The 15718-nt window shown below is 34.6% G+C and overlaps 1 protein-coding gene across 2 annotated transcripts in view; it reads left to right on the plus strand.

Annotated features, from left to right (window-relative positions):
* The window catches only part of sema3d (sema domain, immunoglobulin domain (Ig), short basic domain, secreted, (semaphorin) 3D), a 193395-nt gene that overhangs the window by 161720 nt on the left and 15957 nt on the right, over window positions 1-15718 (plus strand). For both annotated transcript variants that reach the window (XM_015352729.2, XM_006633618.3), the window contains exons 7-13: window positions 2743-2871; window positions 4075-4217; window positions 10898-11012; window positions 11093-11162; window positions 11404-11548; window positions 13409-13631; window positions 14923-15011. In XM_015352729.2, the coding sequence (XP_015208215.2) occupies window positions 2743-2871; window positions 4075-4217; window positions 10898-11012; window positions 11093-11162; window positions 11404-11548; window positions 13409-13631; window positions 14923-15011 (914 nt within the window). The remainder of the gene's footprint in view (window positions 1-2742; window positions 2872-4074; window positions 4218-10897; window positions 11013-11092; window positions 11163-11403; window positions 11549-13408; window positions 13632-14922; window positions 15012-15718) is intronic.

Raw genomic sequence — 15718 nt, forward strand, 5'->3', positions numbered from 1 at the left:
TATGTCTGATATTCACAAACACAGAGATAAGAACGGAAAGTTTGTGAATTAATTTTCTGCATGATCCATTTTAGCTCTAAATTTAATATAGAACAAATGTAGTGGGACAGGACATTAGGAGAACGTATTGGCCTTTCCTATAACAGATATAATAAAACATAATCTTTCTACATTTATCTGCCTGAATTATTTATTTAGGTAGAGATATTTCTTTTGACCTGTATTTTAAGGAATTAATAGGTTCTCATTCTCATTAATTCACCATGAATCTTCCCTGTTCACCATATGTAATGGAAAAGCCATCAGTTTGAAGTTGGGGGGTCCCAGGCTATGTTATTAAGGAAATGAGACAGTGTTCAGTATCAGTTTCTTTTATAATGAGGGACATGATTTGTGACCATGACTCTAGCAGGAGATCATTTATCCTGCCATACAGATTTGAGTGGTGACAAGTGGTTCTTCATGGGCTTCAGAAGTTTTTGTTCTCCTGCTGCTAAGTCTCTGTCGGAGTGAAGCTCATGTTCAAAAACTCCCAGAGTCTTATAGACACATAAAAAAAAGATAATTTATCTACATTAAAGTAACTCATAATGAGCATAAAATACTGTTGTCATATGTCCGTTTTCAAAAGTTGGTATATATTCACGGGGTAAAAGAGGTGAAGAGTTCTTACTCTTTCATACATAAATCAAGTTCCACTATTTTTCCCAGTATTCAGCAATTTTGGTTCACACACATTTACTAGACAATGCCCTCCTAAAGAAATCAAATATAGTATTAAGTATTATTGTGAATGCCAAACATTTTGTTCAACATAGGTGATTTGAATTTAAGTACATGCACTGAAATATACTTTGATATATTTTCATATATATGTTAATACATCATATGAACATCTTATTTGGAAAAACATCATGTACAGTAGTTTGAGCATGAGGTTCTATCGCCATGAATTGTACAAAATGGCAACACTAATACATATACATTTTGTCATATTCAGAAAATTTTGTCTTGTATCTCTTATGTAAAGAACAAAAGCAAAAAATTGAAATGCCTCTAATTAATTCTTAGAGTTCCAAAATACACACCTTTTGTCCTTTACATAATAACATAATTTCACCTTTTCTGAAACCAAGTGTTGGTATAGTACTCTATAGTTTTACTGTCAAATATTTATCAAATGTAAAATATGAAGAAAAAAGACATTATTTCAGCCTTGTGGAGCCTTTTCAGGTGATATTTAATGTTTATTTTCTGACATGGTGATGTTTTTTCTTTCCAACATGGAATTAACCCTACATATTCTTATGCAGGCCATATGCTGACACAGCTCCTCACTTGAAACCTTTAATTTAAAATCAGCTTTTTTGTATTACATTGATCTAAACTGGAAATCCTGCCAGTGTTCACACAACTTTGTCATTGGTCAGTCATTTTATATTTATCGTCATAACAACATGCATAACAGTACAGGCTATATTGCTCTACTGCATTTTTAAAAAGTGAGAATATAATGTGTGGGATGACATAAGATAAGGGGTTCAAGACAAGCTGTTTCGTGATTGTCTGGTTTATTTTTAATTTCCTGTAGTGTGTATGAATGAACGACTGTCTGGCTTTTTAGAAGTGCTTTTGCATCACTGCGCCTGAAGTGAGTGAAAATAAATCTGCTGGGGCGAATAACTGCTGTAAGAAATGTTAAGGGTCTTTCAACAGTGCTCCTCCCTGGATGGGCAATGGTCCTTGCTGGTCTGTCAGCTAGGCAAACACTAATTATTTAACTCATTTCTCATCATGACATCCAGCTTTCTGGAAAAATGCTATTGTTGCTTCCCTGAAGAGGACCCTGGCTGTCTGATTGATGTATCCATAAACACTCGGTATAAAGGGTGATTGAAAGGAATGATAATAACAGTGGTTATGATTCCTCTTTATTTATTTACCTAAAATACCATTGTTTGATCCAATACCATCCATGTACCTGAGGAAACTGCAAGACCTAAGTCAGTATCTTTCATTAACTCAACCACAGTCTTTCAATACATTTTTTTCTGCAAATGGCCAAGGTAGAAGTGTTCCCTGCAATAGCAAAGTTCTAATATAAACAATAAGAAACAATTGCTGCAGTCATGCAGTGGATGTTTTTTTTTATTTTTACAGGTCATGGCTGTTCTTTAAGTTTGGCAGAAGTTATTATTTTCTGTGAATTCTAAAACAGACAATGATGCAGTTATGCTTTGACAGTTCATTCTTTTGTTGTTTCACAGTAGAATAGAGGATGACACACAGATGGCAATTCTGCCATATGCTCTGTTGTTCACTAGTCAGTTTGTGTAGTTTAAACTACACTTTTATTTAACAGGTTTATTAAGAAAAGCAATGTTCCAGTATTAGGGAATAAGTAAGCATCTCATAAGTAGCAAATTGTAATCATTATAAGACTGTGTTAGTAGCTGTTGAGCTAATCTGGATGATTCAGAATTTTTTTTTTAATTAATTGCAATGGGTAGGCAACTTATTAAGGGAATTAAAACTAAGTTTTCAAAACTTATTTCTCCAGTTAAAAATATATCACTGCTTTTTCATTTTTGTCATTTTAACTTCTTACTCGTTCTAATGTTCCTGTGTTTGTTTGCATGCATTTGCAAGAGAATTTTAGGACTTGGATTTAGTGTTATTTTTGTTGTCCATCCTATCCTTTTTCTCGGCCAATAAGAAATTTGTTTGTCTATTGATTTACAGACGAATACCTCTATGCTGGAACAGCATCTGATTTTCTTGGCAAGGACACAACGTTTACACGTTCGCTTGGACCCTCGTATGATCAGCATTACATAAGGACTGATATTTCTGAACATTACTGGATAAATGGTAATGCCCTTTGAATTCAAACTTCCTGTCTTCTCAAAATCAGAATATTCTGCTTTGCTGTTGCCTTTCTGTTTGACTCTTAAAATCATTTTTGCTAAAAGCAAAATTGATTCTTTCAGAACTATATTACAATCTATCTTGAATAAACACAGTAGTTCTCCAATCAGAAAACATCAATGATCAATAATCTTTACTTTGCTGTTTTCCTGTAAACCACCATAGCTGGGTTCTACTGATCCAGACTATCACACTTTCACCTATGAACAGAGGGCGAAATTAGTTAGAGGGCGAAATTAGTTTCTTCAAACCACTAGGTGACCTTTACCTTTCCACATAGGACACATACAAAACCAAAGAGAAAGAGAGAGTGCAGATCCTTAGTTTTATTGTGTTTTTTATAGCCTGTGATTCCATAGCCACAATACCCAGATTCCTATGCATTATGTGCATTTCGTAATAATATACTGTCTGAGAAATGCCGATTTTATTGTGTTCCAGTTGTTGACACGTTTTCCAAATATGTGGGAATGCCAAGTATAAAGACTTTGCTTTTTTCCATTTCTTTTTTTTTCCTTTCTCTCGCAAAGTATTTGAATGCTGTTAAATATATTATGAACAAAATCACTTCTCTGTTCCTATATTTACTTAAAGTATTGCTTCAATTTCAGTGCTTCCTGATGAATGGGAGATTTTCCATGATTGTTATGTAGTATGCTTCATATATATTTTTTGTTTCTTTATTCATGCAAAGACTGTGAAATCATGTTATGGAATAGTGTGCAATATAAATCACTTTGTGTACATTTTTTTAAAGTGTTTAATATGTTTCTACTGTATTTTGGTACATTATTATGTTCAAGAATATATTTACATTTATATGGCAGATTTAAGCTGGTAAGGTATGCAATGGAAGCCATATTTAAAGCTGGGGAAAAACAAGGCCCAAATATAGTGAGCAGCATTAGAAATATTACAAATGAGTAATCGAAATGATCACATTGGTGGTCTCTCTGTTTATATGTAAAGTGAATTTATAATTTATTATTTATTTATATTGGACTATATTCTAAATCCACTTTCACTGTAAGTTCCTAAATTAACAAGCATTTCATAGATGTGTTAACCATAGGGTTATTGACAGCACCTGATTTTTCATAGTGAACTGTAAAATTTGATGTTACTATTTATTTTGTATTTCAACAGAGGCTAAATTTATTGCAGCCCATCCTGTTGCAGACACCTATAATCCAGATGATGATAAGATGTATTTCTTCTTTCGAGAAGCTACTACAGAAGGCAGCACTAGTGATAAAACTGTTTTCTCCAGAGTAGCCAGAGTGTGCAAGGTGAGATCCTTTGAATAACCTATTATTGTACAAATAAAATATTAACTTGAAATTTGACATTCAGTGTGGATATACAGTGTACACACTGGTTACAATTTAATACTGTGTAATGTGATTACTAAACAACACCATTAAGTATCAGATTTTCCTGGCAATTATTTCTTTCAAGCATGGAGCAATTTCTTTCAATCATTACTATTCAAAAAAACTAAAACATTGCTATGGACTCCATGAACTGCCGTCTGTTAGATATCTGTGGAACGGCAGCGTGTGCTCAGGGTGGAGACTTTATTAAACTGTTCTGAATTGGACTGTTAACCTTGTTGCTAAATGTTGCATTTAACCATCATCTGCTACACTGCTAATTCATTTTCTCATCATTATCTCTGCACTTAAGATTTCATTTCAGCTCAAAGGTTTTGCTGTTGGTAGAGAAACTTTTTTTTTTCCTGAATATTTGTCGGGAAATTCACTAATGAAGGTGCAGGAAACTTTGATGGAGCCTTCCTGGAGTTTCCACATGTGTGTTAACTTGGCTGGAATGCAGGCTTTAGAGCTTGTGTGTTTAACTGAGGAGAAGAGCTTGGGGAATGTAATTGACAGAGATATTCTGTACACAATGTGGAAGACATTACCTTTTCTTATATATTTGAAAAACAATAAGACTGTGCACTGTTTTCACAGTTACAAAAGCTGTTTTTGTCTTAACACCATTTTGTTTTGCTGCTTAAGATTCAGTCTTCCATTTGAATTTTCAATAAGAAATAATACCTTCATTATGGAGTGAGACTTCTGGATTGTTTTTTACATTTCTAGTCATTATGTTTTAAATTGATAATGAAACCTCAGTGACTCCACAATTAGAGGCACTAGAGTAATGTTTAATCTTATTTTACCCTTATATCAAATATCTTAAAATGTCAATGTTTATGACAAAGCATACTGGGAAGGTCAACCTAATTATATATTTAACTTAATACAGTATGAGCAGCACAAACAGCTTATAAAGGGCATGTCATTAATTCTACAAGGTTTTTAAATATTTTCAAACCATTCTTATGCCATTCTTCTAGCAGAATTATCTACACTTGATGTTGTGACAAGGTTAATAGTATTTGGAATTGAACTACATAACTTGCCAACTCTGGCGCTGATGAATGATGAGATCTAGGGATTCCTCTAGTAGGGATCCCTAAGCTGAGGGAAGTCTGTCTCATGTTCCTTAGTCAAGGACACATTGCCGGGCACCGAGAGAGTCTGTTTATGTAACTGGGAATCCCTAATATTTTTAAGTGGAGAACTCCGAGTTGCGTTGGCTGCACAGGAACAAGTATTGTATCAACAGGGCCAGAAACAGCCATTGTAACATCAACCGGACAGGAAATTATCTGAACAATATGCTGCTGGTGCTTCCCTCCACCCCAACAGCTTTTTGCATTTCCAGGATTGTCAAAGATATTTTCTTCATTCTACTGGATGAGCCTTAAACAAGAGTGTTTTTCCCAGACCCCCACATCATGTAATATTGCCAACTAACTAATCCATGCAACCTTCTTGTCCACAGTTTATTTAACAACCCACAGCTACCATCCCCACCAGCACCTTTTCCTGTAATAGAAGCCACCGCAAATATGTGTTTTCCACCACAGATATGCATGACCCATTGAGGCATTTTAAAATCATCTGGAGAACAACTTGCATATCAAGTACTTACTGCATCTGTTAAAGAAAAATCCCTGCCTTTACATTATTTGCATTGGTGAGACACGAAGACGACTGGCTGGACAATTCAGGGGATCAAAGATCTCTCTAATCCGATAGTTCCTCATTTCACTTCTCCTGCTCATGATTTTACTTTTCTTTCTGAATCCTTTTACAGTTTTCCTTCTGTAGTATTCAAGAAAAAGGTCAGAGATCAAAATTATCCTGAAAATGTGACAACAGACTATTTTTATTTTCTTTTTGTAACAAACTACTGTATATTTCTTCTTTTAAATCCTCTCCATTAATTAAAATTTCAAATTCCCACACTTCTCCTAGTACCTCTTCCTGTACTTATTCTTTCTCACCTGTATGCCCATTCTCACCTACTCTGTTGTTTGTTCTCTTGTACTTTATATTCATGTCACCTTTCTCATACTCATACACACACCCAAAGAAAGCTCGACAGCCAAAGTGTTTCCACTGTGTTTCTCCTAGTTTTCAGCATGGAATTTAATCATTACTTCTTCCTAACATTTTAGCCAGTAAACATATCAAATTTGTTGCAATATTGGACCACATATATTGATGATTTAAGATGTTTTATTATATTCTTGCTTTAACCACAATATTTTTTTTTTCAGATTTTAAGATGCTGTTTATAGTTAAAATACAATTAATCAAAATGAGGGTTTAATTATCTATTGCTGTGTTTTTGCATAGACATCTGAACAAATGTGTTCAGAAGTGGTACTGTATGTTTTTCATATGGTAAAATGATGTGAGAATATATTTACACATGACATTTTACTGAAACAGTGTAAGTGCTGGAGTGTTTATTCTCATGAAACGTCCTTCGCCTTGAGAACTTCTACAGTTCCACCTTACAGGACTTGCACCAGTCCATTAAGGGTTCATGCTCAGTTTCTAATGCACTCTGGCTTCATACCCAAGTCAACAAAAAAAATATTTTTGCACATTTTTTCTACCAAGTGATTATATTTTGAAACAACTGTTCCATTCATTAACATACACACCGGTGTGTGGTCACATTTAGTATCTCCTTGTGTAAATCATACAACACCATAAATGAGCTACATGCACTGAATGACCCTCTTGTCTGTAAGCATTCTTATGTTTTTTTTTTTCAATAATATCTGTTATAAATCATCCATTTTGGAAGATATAACTTCAGAAATACAATTTCACATATTTCATAATCATTAAAAATATGGATTTTACCCTATCAGTCTATAGTAAAAATGAATAATGAATTAATAGTATCACAGGTCTTAAAATATAATCACACACTGTGATTTTAATGTAGGTACCGTAGAACTTTATTTCACTGTAAGGCAAATTGAATGATAAGAGCAAAATTACATTGTTGTACATAAATTGATGATTTTGCTATGGGAGTAGGTTTTCATTTGAGCTTCAGTTTTCAGGTTTTGACAACCAGCTACTTGTCCTGATTTGGCCATCTTCAAAGACCAAATCATCAGGAAATATGTACTTCTACAATAACTCAAATATACAGGCTAACATTCATATTTTGTTTTTTGCTTGCTTTTATTGAGAATGCATCTGTTGTATTTGTATTAGGAATCCAATCACCAACTTAAAATCACTTTATTGGCCATATACAATTTCTTTTATATGTTCTTTTCACATACCCCCAACTCCATGAGAGACACAGACAGAGAGAGAAGCTTGGGGTCAGAGCGGAGGGTCAGCCATTTATACAGCACCCCTGGAGTTAAGGGCCTTGCTCAGGGGCCCAACAGAGTAGGATTCCTCTGCCGGCCAGGATATGAACTAGCAACCTTCCAGCACCTTCCACAGACACATATCTTCAGCCACAGAGCAACTGCACCAGACTGCACTGCCCCTTGTTACTTGTTTTGTATCTGTGCATTATCAGTATGAAATCTGAAAAATTGCTGCTAGAATCTACTAACTGCTGAACTGTATCATTATCTCTCTTAGTTAATCCTGTCATAGAAACTCTAAAATGCAGCTCTTCTCCTGAATTGATAAATGGCATCCTTTTTTTTCACTACAGCTCATGTTTGAACTATTGTTTACCATTTCCAGTCCTAACAAGAGTGTGAGTTAATTGAGCACCCCCCTTTTTAATTAATTTGTTTTTCGCTTTTTAAATACTCATACAGTATGTATGATGAAAGTGCCAAAGCCTGACAAGCAGGCATTCAAATTAAATTTCTAACAGCTATTTTTAGCCAATATCTTGCTCCACCGAAGCATTACGTTTCCCAGCTGGAAGACCTCAGCTTCTTACGCTCTGATTTAAGAAGATCTCTGCTCAATTTTAAAATTTGCTGCAGAGATGGGCCTTTGCTTTTCTGCACATCTTGTAATCCTTTCTTTCAGAGTGTTAATTCTTGCCTGCTCAAGAAAGTGTCAACATCCATCCAGCCATTTTCTAACCACTTTATCCAATATAGGGTTGTGGGGGAGCTGGAACTTTCTCTGGCAAGCAATAGGCACGAGGCAGGGTGCACCTTGGACAGGACACCAGTCCATCACAGGGCACACAGACAGACATACACATACTTGCACGTTCTCTGGAGCCAATTAACATACTAGTATGTCTTTGGACTATGGGAGGAAACTGTAGCACACCCAAAAGGACAGCCAATGCTAACCACTACACCATCAGGCCACCCCCATATACTGTTATTATAACCAAATTAGAATCATGATTGTCCAATAAAAGAAAGTGCTGTACATCTACTAATATTCTTTAGCTAACTCAAAGATTCCTAGATGAGTTATAAATGTGTATATTGATGCTGTTGTGGACTTCTTGCCAGCTCTATTCAAGTTTGAAGGGCAATATAAAAAAAGTTATGTGTTTTATAACTCTTGTTATACTTGGAAAATATTATTTTCTTGTTGAAGTTTCTAAGAATTTGTAAATATCTGCCATGAGAATTATTATCTAGTAGATTACTACTCAGAGAAAACAGTACTTGTCATCTCTGTTAAAGTGAGTATCACAGTCCAGGTGAGAGCGAAGCAGATGTGTTGAGTACAAATACACTTGTAGTTCACAATATTTCATTAGCATACAGTACGTTGACTCTTTACTAATTATAATGTGGAAGTCTATGTATTAAAAATGCAACACAGTCTATAAAAAAACATATGCGAACAAACATATGCAATTTTTTTCTGTATGCAACCTCTTTGACCCTTAAATATAATTTTTCTAATTTGGTGCTGTCAACAGAAAGGTTCCTCGCATGATACTAGTGTATGTGTATGTAATGGTAACACTGATGCCCTGTACAAGAAAGGTCAGAGCCAACTCTATTTTCTTAGGAGACTCAGGTCCTTTGGTGTGTGTGGAACACTGCTACACATTTTTTATGAATCAGTGGTGGCGGCGGCAAATAGGCTCAATAAACTCATCAAGAAGGCTGGCACTGTGCTGGGGATGAGCTTTGACCCCATGGAGGTGGTGGCTGAGAGGAGAATGCTGACCAAGCTCACAGCCATCATGAACAACACCTCTCATCCGCTTCATGGGACTGTTACTGGGCAGCGGAGCACTTTTAGCAATAGACTGCTCCAGCTACGGTGTTCAAGGGAACGTTTCCGCAGGTCTTTCCTCCCGGCGGCTGTCAGGGTGTATAACGCTGCCCTAGGCTAGGACTTTTAGCCCTTCATTTGCTCCTCTATGGACAGCATGTTTACTCCATTGTACTTTTTGGACAATCAGCCTGTATAAACCTATGCACATTTTGCACATATTTTATTGTTTTTACAGTGACTGTGACTATGATCAGCACATTTTGCACACACCTATGTATTTATTTTTATTTATCTTGTTTGTCTTTTGTTTAATAACTATTCTGATGTCTGTTTTGCTTGTCTTGGGCTGGACTGCTGTTACACATCAATTTCCCTACGGGATTAATAAAGTATTATCTATCTATCTAATGAATGTGATGGGTGACTACATCCCTCTAAAAGCTTTGTCATAAGAACATAAGTATGTAAGAGAGGTTACAAATGAGAGGAGGGCATTAGGACTATCTTGACCAATTGGCACTCAGTAACTAATTGATTAAGAAGCTAATCCAGAAAGAATCCTTGGTTTCAGATTCTTTAACAAGGCAGAGCACATTGTTCCATGCTCTTTATACTCCAAAGTGAGTAATAACACGAAAATGAGACCTTTCTTTAAGGTCTCATTTTATGTTATTAATGCCACTATCAATACTGTTATCAATTATAAATACATTTATAATATCAACAAACCACAATTTAGCACTCATAAAAAATATTTTTTACTGTTTTTTGTTACGTTTCATGTTCTGTCACCAGTGTGACATGATATCACAGTATATTTGAATATCACACAATTACTATTATATCTTCAATATTTTCTGTTCCATTCAGATCTACAAGATAAGATATTGTTTATATGTGTACTTAGGTTTTTGCATTACTGCATTTATGTTTTGAGTCACCTGCAGATGGAGTATATGCAACCGCTCCATGGCTTAATAACATGAAGATACATGTAGTTTTATTGTGGTGGTACTAAACATTTCAGTTTGAAAAAAAAAATACTTATTTTTTTAATAGTTCAACAGTTTGAGAAATGATAAACATGAGTAATGGAGATATAAGTCTGCAGAACCCAAACACAAGGACTTTTGACAACTTGTGGATATAAAGATTAATGGAATTCAATTTCATGTACAGTACCATCCAAGAAACTGCAGTAAAACAAAAAAAAGGTTTCATTTCACAAAAACAATGAAACTTTCAAGAACGTTTGTCATTTAAGATTTTACATATTGCTTCCAGACAAAAAGTTTTTGTTTAATTTTATTAAGATACATAGCAGATTTTTCAGTTTGCTGAGTTTAAACTCTAAAGTAACTTAAAAAAGTTAAGTAAAGTAAACATTTCTCCTTTATTTACATTTAATTTGATTTCAGAATGATGTAGGAGGTCTAAGAAGCTTGACCAACAAATGGACAACATTCCTTAAAGCTAGATTGGTCTGCTCCATCCCTGGGCTGGATGGTGTTGATACCCACTTCGATGAACTCCGTAAGTGACTGTTGGATCCCGAATTTTTAGGCAGGCTGATTGAACCATAACATAATTTTCTTTTGTGTGTTTGTTTTTAGAGGATATTTTTCTGCTATCAACAAGAGATTACAGAAATCCTGTTGTTTACGGAGTGTTCACAACAACAAGGTACACAGTCACATTGCTTTTCATTCACAGCAGCACAGGCTACTCACAGAACTACTGCACCTTCTTTTTCAAGTTTTTTGTGATTTATGATTGACTAATGCAGTCACCTCTTGTTAAAATGATTAGTTTTGTCTTGAACGGTAAGATTTGTTATTGTAGGTATGAAGTAGCTGATAAATACCAGGGACTATGGCTACTGTTTTCAGTGCCTGTTATTTATTTTAAACCAATATCTTCACAGTTCAATATTTAAGGGCTCTGCAGTCTGTGTATACAGCATGGCTGACATCCGTGCTGTCTTCAATGGACCATATGCCCACAAAGAGGGGCCTGACCATAGATGGACAGAGTATGAGGGGAGAATACCCTATCCTCGGCCTGGGACTGTAAGTACAATCTTTTGCAATTGCTATTTTCAACATCCTGAAGTTTGACACCACCAAAAAAAAAAAAACATTTACTGTAACCACAATCATATAAATGCAAATTAAACCGAAAATAATTATATAATATAATATTATATAATATAATATAAATTATATAATAACTACACCCACCTAAAATAATTATATGTTAAATATGTTTCAAGGTGCCTCTAGAATTCAAATCCAAAAAGAAAAGAAAGATGTGTTGCACCTTCTGTTCAATAAAAACAAAATGACGCTGTTGGTATAATTCCCAGGTTCCGTACTTCAGATGAGATGTTAAACTGAGGCTATTGTGGTTGAAAGTAGGGGTGTTAACATGAGTGTCCCAGCTAAATTCAACCCTGATTTTGTGTAATCTTGCCTACCTAAACTCTTTTTCCTAATTCAAATCTACTGTGTACTAGGGCTTTTAGTCAAACTATGCAGGAGATTACTGCATACTTGTAATGTGACTGTAATGCATTTGCAAACCTGACAATAATCCCTTAAAATACTTTTAAAGGGTAGGGATGGTGTTTTTGTTCATTTCCTACCTCCCTAGTTCTCTAGATTATTTTGAGCAAAAATCTGAAGGCCCTTCATTACTCAAGGGCTAGCATTACCTTAATTTTAAAGAGTATTCCCTTAATTGATCAATTACTTCTGATGATTTTTTCAAATCTTTAAACAAGTTGATGTAGGATGGACCGTAACTAACCGCACTGAGGCTCTCTGGGGTCAGGGTTGGAGATATAATAGAACAATGAATTTATAATTTACAACCACCACATTGTTGCATGGAAGTAACTGGCTTATCTTATTAATGAATTTTGAAAACCTGACCCTCTGAAACTCAGCATGACATAAAGTTATCCAATGAAAGGTATTTGTTGTAAGTACAGTAGTAGATCATCTCAACATGTGGCCCCTAAAATCTGCTCAGTTGCACTATTTTAAAAAACAACCAGATCTTTATTTCCTACATTTCCTGCTAATTATCTATAACTTATTGCTATCAAGTAGTACAATTGTTTAATAAAGGAGTTATAGTAGTCCTGAAATAGGTGGTGTTAGATGATGCAAGAAGAGATGTTTATATTGCAATTAATCCACAGGTCAGGAAGTTTTATATATATATACAATGTCTGTATAATCAGTTTTATTTAGTTACATTTCATATATAATTTCATATATTTATCAATCGCACATGAAATTAATAACCAGCTAACTCTATTCTTTAAATATTGCATACAGCTTGTTTAACTGTAGTTGCAGTTTTATATTTGAACACTAGAGGGAAACATTTACATGTGTTTTAAAATGTGTTACATATTCATGATGATGGGCCTATAAACACTGTATTGAAAATCTTTGTTAATGTTCTGTATCTGTAAATTACCTTAACATAAAAATACAATAATTTTATAAGTCGGTATCTATGAACATTTTATAAAAGAACAGTGGCTGTATGAAAGCTCTTATTTAGGGATTACCATAGCAGTAAGATTAACCCAATGCCTGGTTTGGGAAGAGTACATACAGTCTTCCTTTGATGTTTACATGGCAACACTTTAAATTTTTTCCAAAATTGTTCTTTTTAATTTTTATTTTCCACCTTCTTTATTCTTATGTTCAAAAATTTAAATTAACTGTATGCTCTTAACTATAACTTTTTAAAGTTAAATGTTTGTTTTGTCTTTTGCTTGTTCGTTATGTTATTGATAATGTCACTTCTTATATGTTTAAACTAATTAGTACGGTAAATGTTATATGTATTTTATAGAACTTATGTATTGAATTATAATTATAATTTAAATTATATTCCCCTCTGTTTTACAGTGTCCAAGCAAGACATATGATCCACTTATCAAATCAACAAAGGACTTTCCTGATGATGTCATCAGCTTCATTAAATACCATCCCATGATGTACAAACCTGTATATCCTATTACTGGAGAACCCATATTCACAAGGATTAATGTGGACTATAGGCTGACCCAGATTGTTGTGGATCGCGTTGTAGCAGAAGATGGACAGTATTCTGTTATGTTTTTGGGGACAGGCAAGAAATATTGCACATTTATTTTAACAAAAATGTGTTTTTGTAATCTGTACAAAATTTGTAATTTGAGGAATGCATTAGTGGAATAGTTTATTTCTTTAGTTCAGACTAGTAGTGTACACAGGACTCATAGGAATTTAGATATTTACTTAATGTAATTTCAGAGTTTTGTATCACACTCTTGGAATTTCTCCAGTATTGTTTGGAAAATCCTGCAGTGTGTTAGCACATTTCTGTCAGCAGATGGCGATGTATCCTATCAAATAAGTGGTAGGGAAAAAACTAAGATTGTTTTCTGACCTTTATGGTTTTAAACCTTATGTATCATCCTTTAATGTTTATCAGCTTATTATTTTGGTGGAAGCTAAAATATATTTAATTAAAAGCGGTTATCATCTCACTCTTGAAGTGTAGCAGTATCCCGTTATGCTGTAGTGCACCATTTTAACAAGTCACTCATGTTTTCAACACTCTTGGCAAATACTCTAATGAGGAGAAAAGGGAATACCAACTTTGGGCTGTTGTCAGCAAAGCCCTTTTGTCATGAAATGAAAACATATGTTCATGCAATTGTTCATTTTACCAGCTTCCTTTTTGATGTTCTGTTTTTTAGCCCAGAAACCAGACCAAATATTTGTATTCAGTATTTGGCAAGACTGATGTTGTTTATATATATATATATTTTTATATGAGTTAAAATATGCTAGCGGTGGTATTTTTAAAAATGTAATATTCGGAAGAATATGGCATATAACATATTCATAATACATTATATTTTAATTATTAACATTTTTTATTTATTCAAAAGTTGCCGGTTGCATGTCCCTGAAATTCAAATGTTGGAAATACACACTCTTCAATACTCACTCTGCTACTGTATCATATAAAAAAAATCTAATGTTGACTAAGGTAATAAAACTAACCTTTATGGAACCTATTTTTATGGAACCTATCACCTATTATTTTCACATTACAGAAATGCAGAGTTTTACATATGTCTGAAACATGTAAAGTCAGACCCTGGATTCAAATATATATTTTAGGCAGAGCTCTCTGCACCCTAACCACACAGACAAAGAGACCAACCTGCTATAACAAAAGATCACAGTCACAGTGGTCAGAGATACAATACAACCTTAAAAAATTAGTTTTAGTACACACAATGCGCTAGTTATATAATGCCAGGAGCACTGGTGCCTGAAAGAAGGTCTTAATGAACTAGCCTTTTATCCTGCATATATGTTTACTTCTTAGTCTGGTAAATAACATTTCTCCATTTTCTGTTTCTTAGATGTGGGGACTGTGCTAAAAGTGGTAAGCATAACACAGGAGAACTGGGTTACGGAAGAGGTGGTGCTGGAAGAGCTGCAGGTGTTTGAGGTAAGAAGGGAAGCACAAAGGCTTAAACTGGCAGAATTAAATTAGTCGGCAACAAAAAAAACAATAATTTTAAACAGGGCCATCACAGGATTATATAACACCAAATACCTTTTTTCAGGACAGGAAACACAGGCAAGAACAGGCTTATTCAGGAGATGAGCAAATCTATCAAGACTTGACAGATATATAAGCAAGACGTTGTCTGAAAATTACTGGAATCTCCGGAAAGCTTTGACACTCTACCTGGAAACGACACAGTGCTTGACATTTACATTCATAAAAAATGTAACCAGAAGCTCTCTTGCCACCAATTGGCAGATCAAACAGAACTAAAGTATTAATACCCTATCTAAATACAGAACAAATATTCCCATAACAGCTCACGCCAGCTCAGTAGAGTGAAACTAATCAACGCCTTGCCTTTCTACAGAGAAGCTATTGAAAGAGGCACATTTTGCAGGAGACCTTTCAGTGTCAGTGTCTGAAACTATATTCTCTTTATCCTTTCCATATCCCTGCCTTTGGATCAATATACGTATACCTTATCTGTTTTCCAGCTGGATTTAATTTAGTTTGTATGAAAAAAAAGGAATAATAACAAAATAGAGTTCTGATGAGCAGAGAGACCCCCCCTGGTGACATTATGTATTGTGGGATAGTCATTAATCAGAAATGCTATTCCTTTATCCCTTTTGAAAATAGAAAAT

The sequence above is a fragment of the Lepisosteus oculatus genome, chromosome 7, assembly GCF_040954835.1.
Source record: "Lepisosteus oculatus isolate fLepOcu1 chromosome 7, fLepOcu1.hap2, whole genome shotgun sequence".
In the NCBI taxonomy this organism is placed as follows: Eukaryota; Metazoa; Chordata; class Actinopteri; order Semionotiformes; family Lepisosteidae; genus Lepisosteus; species Lepisosteus oculatus.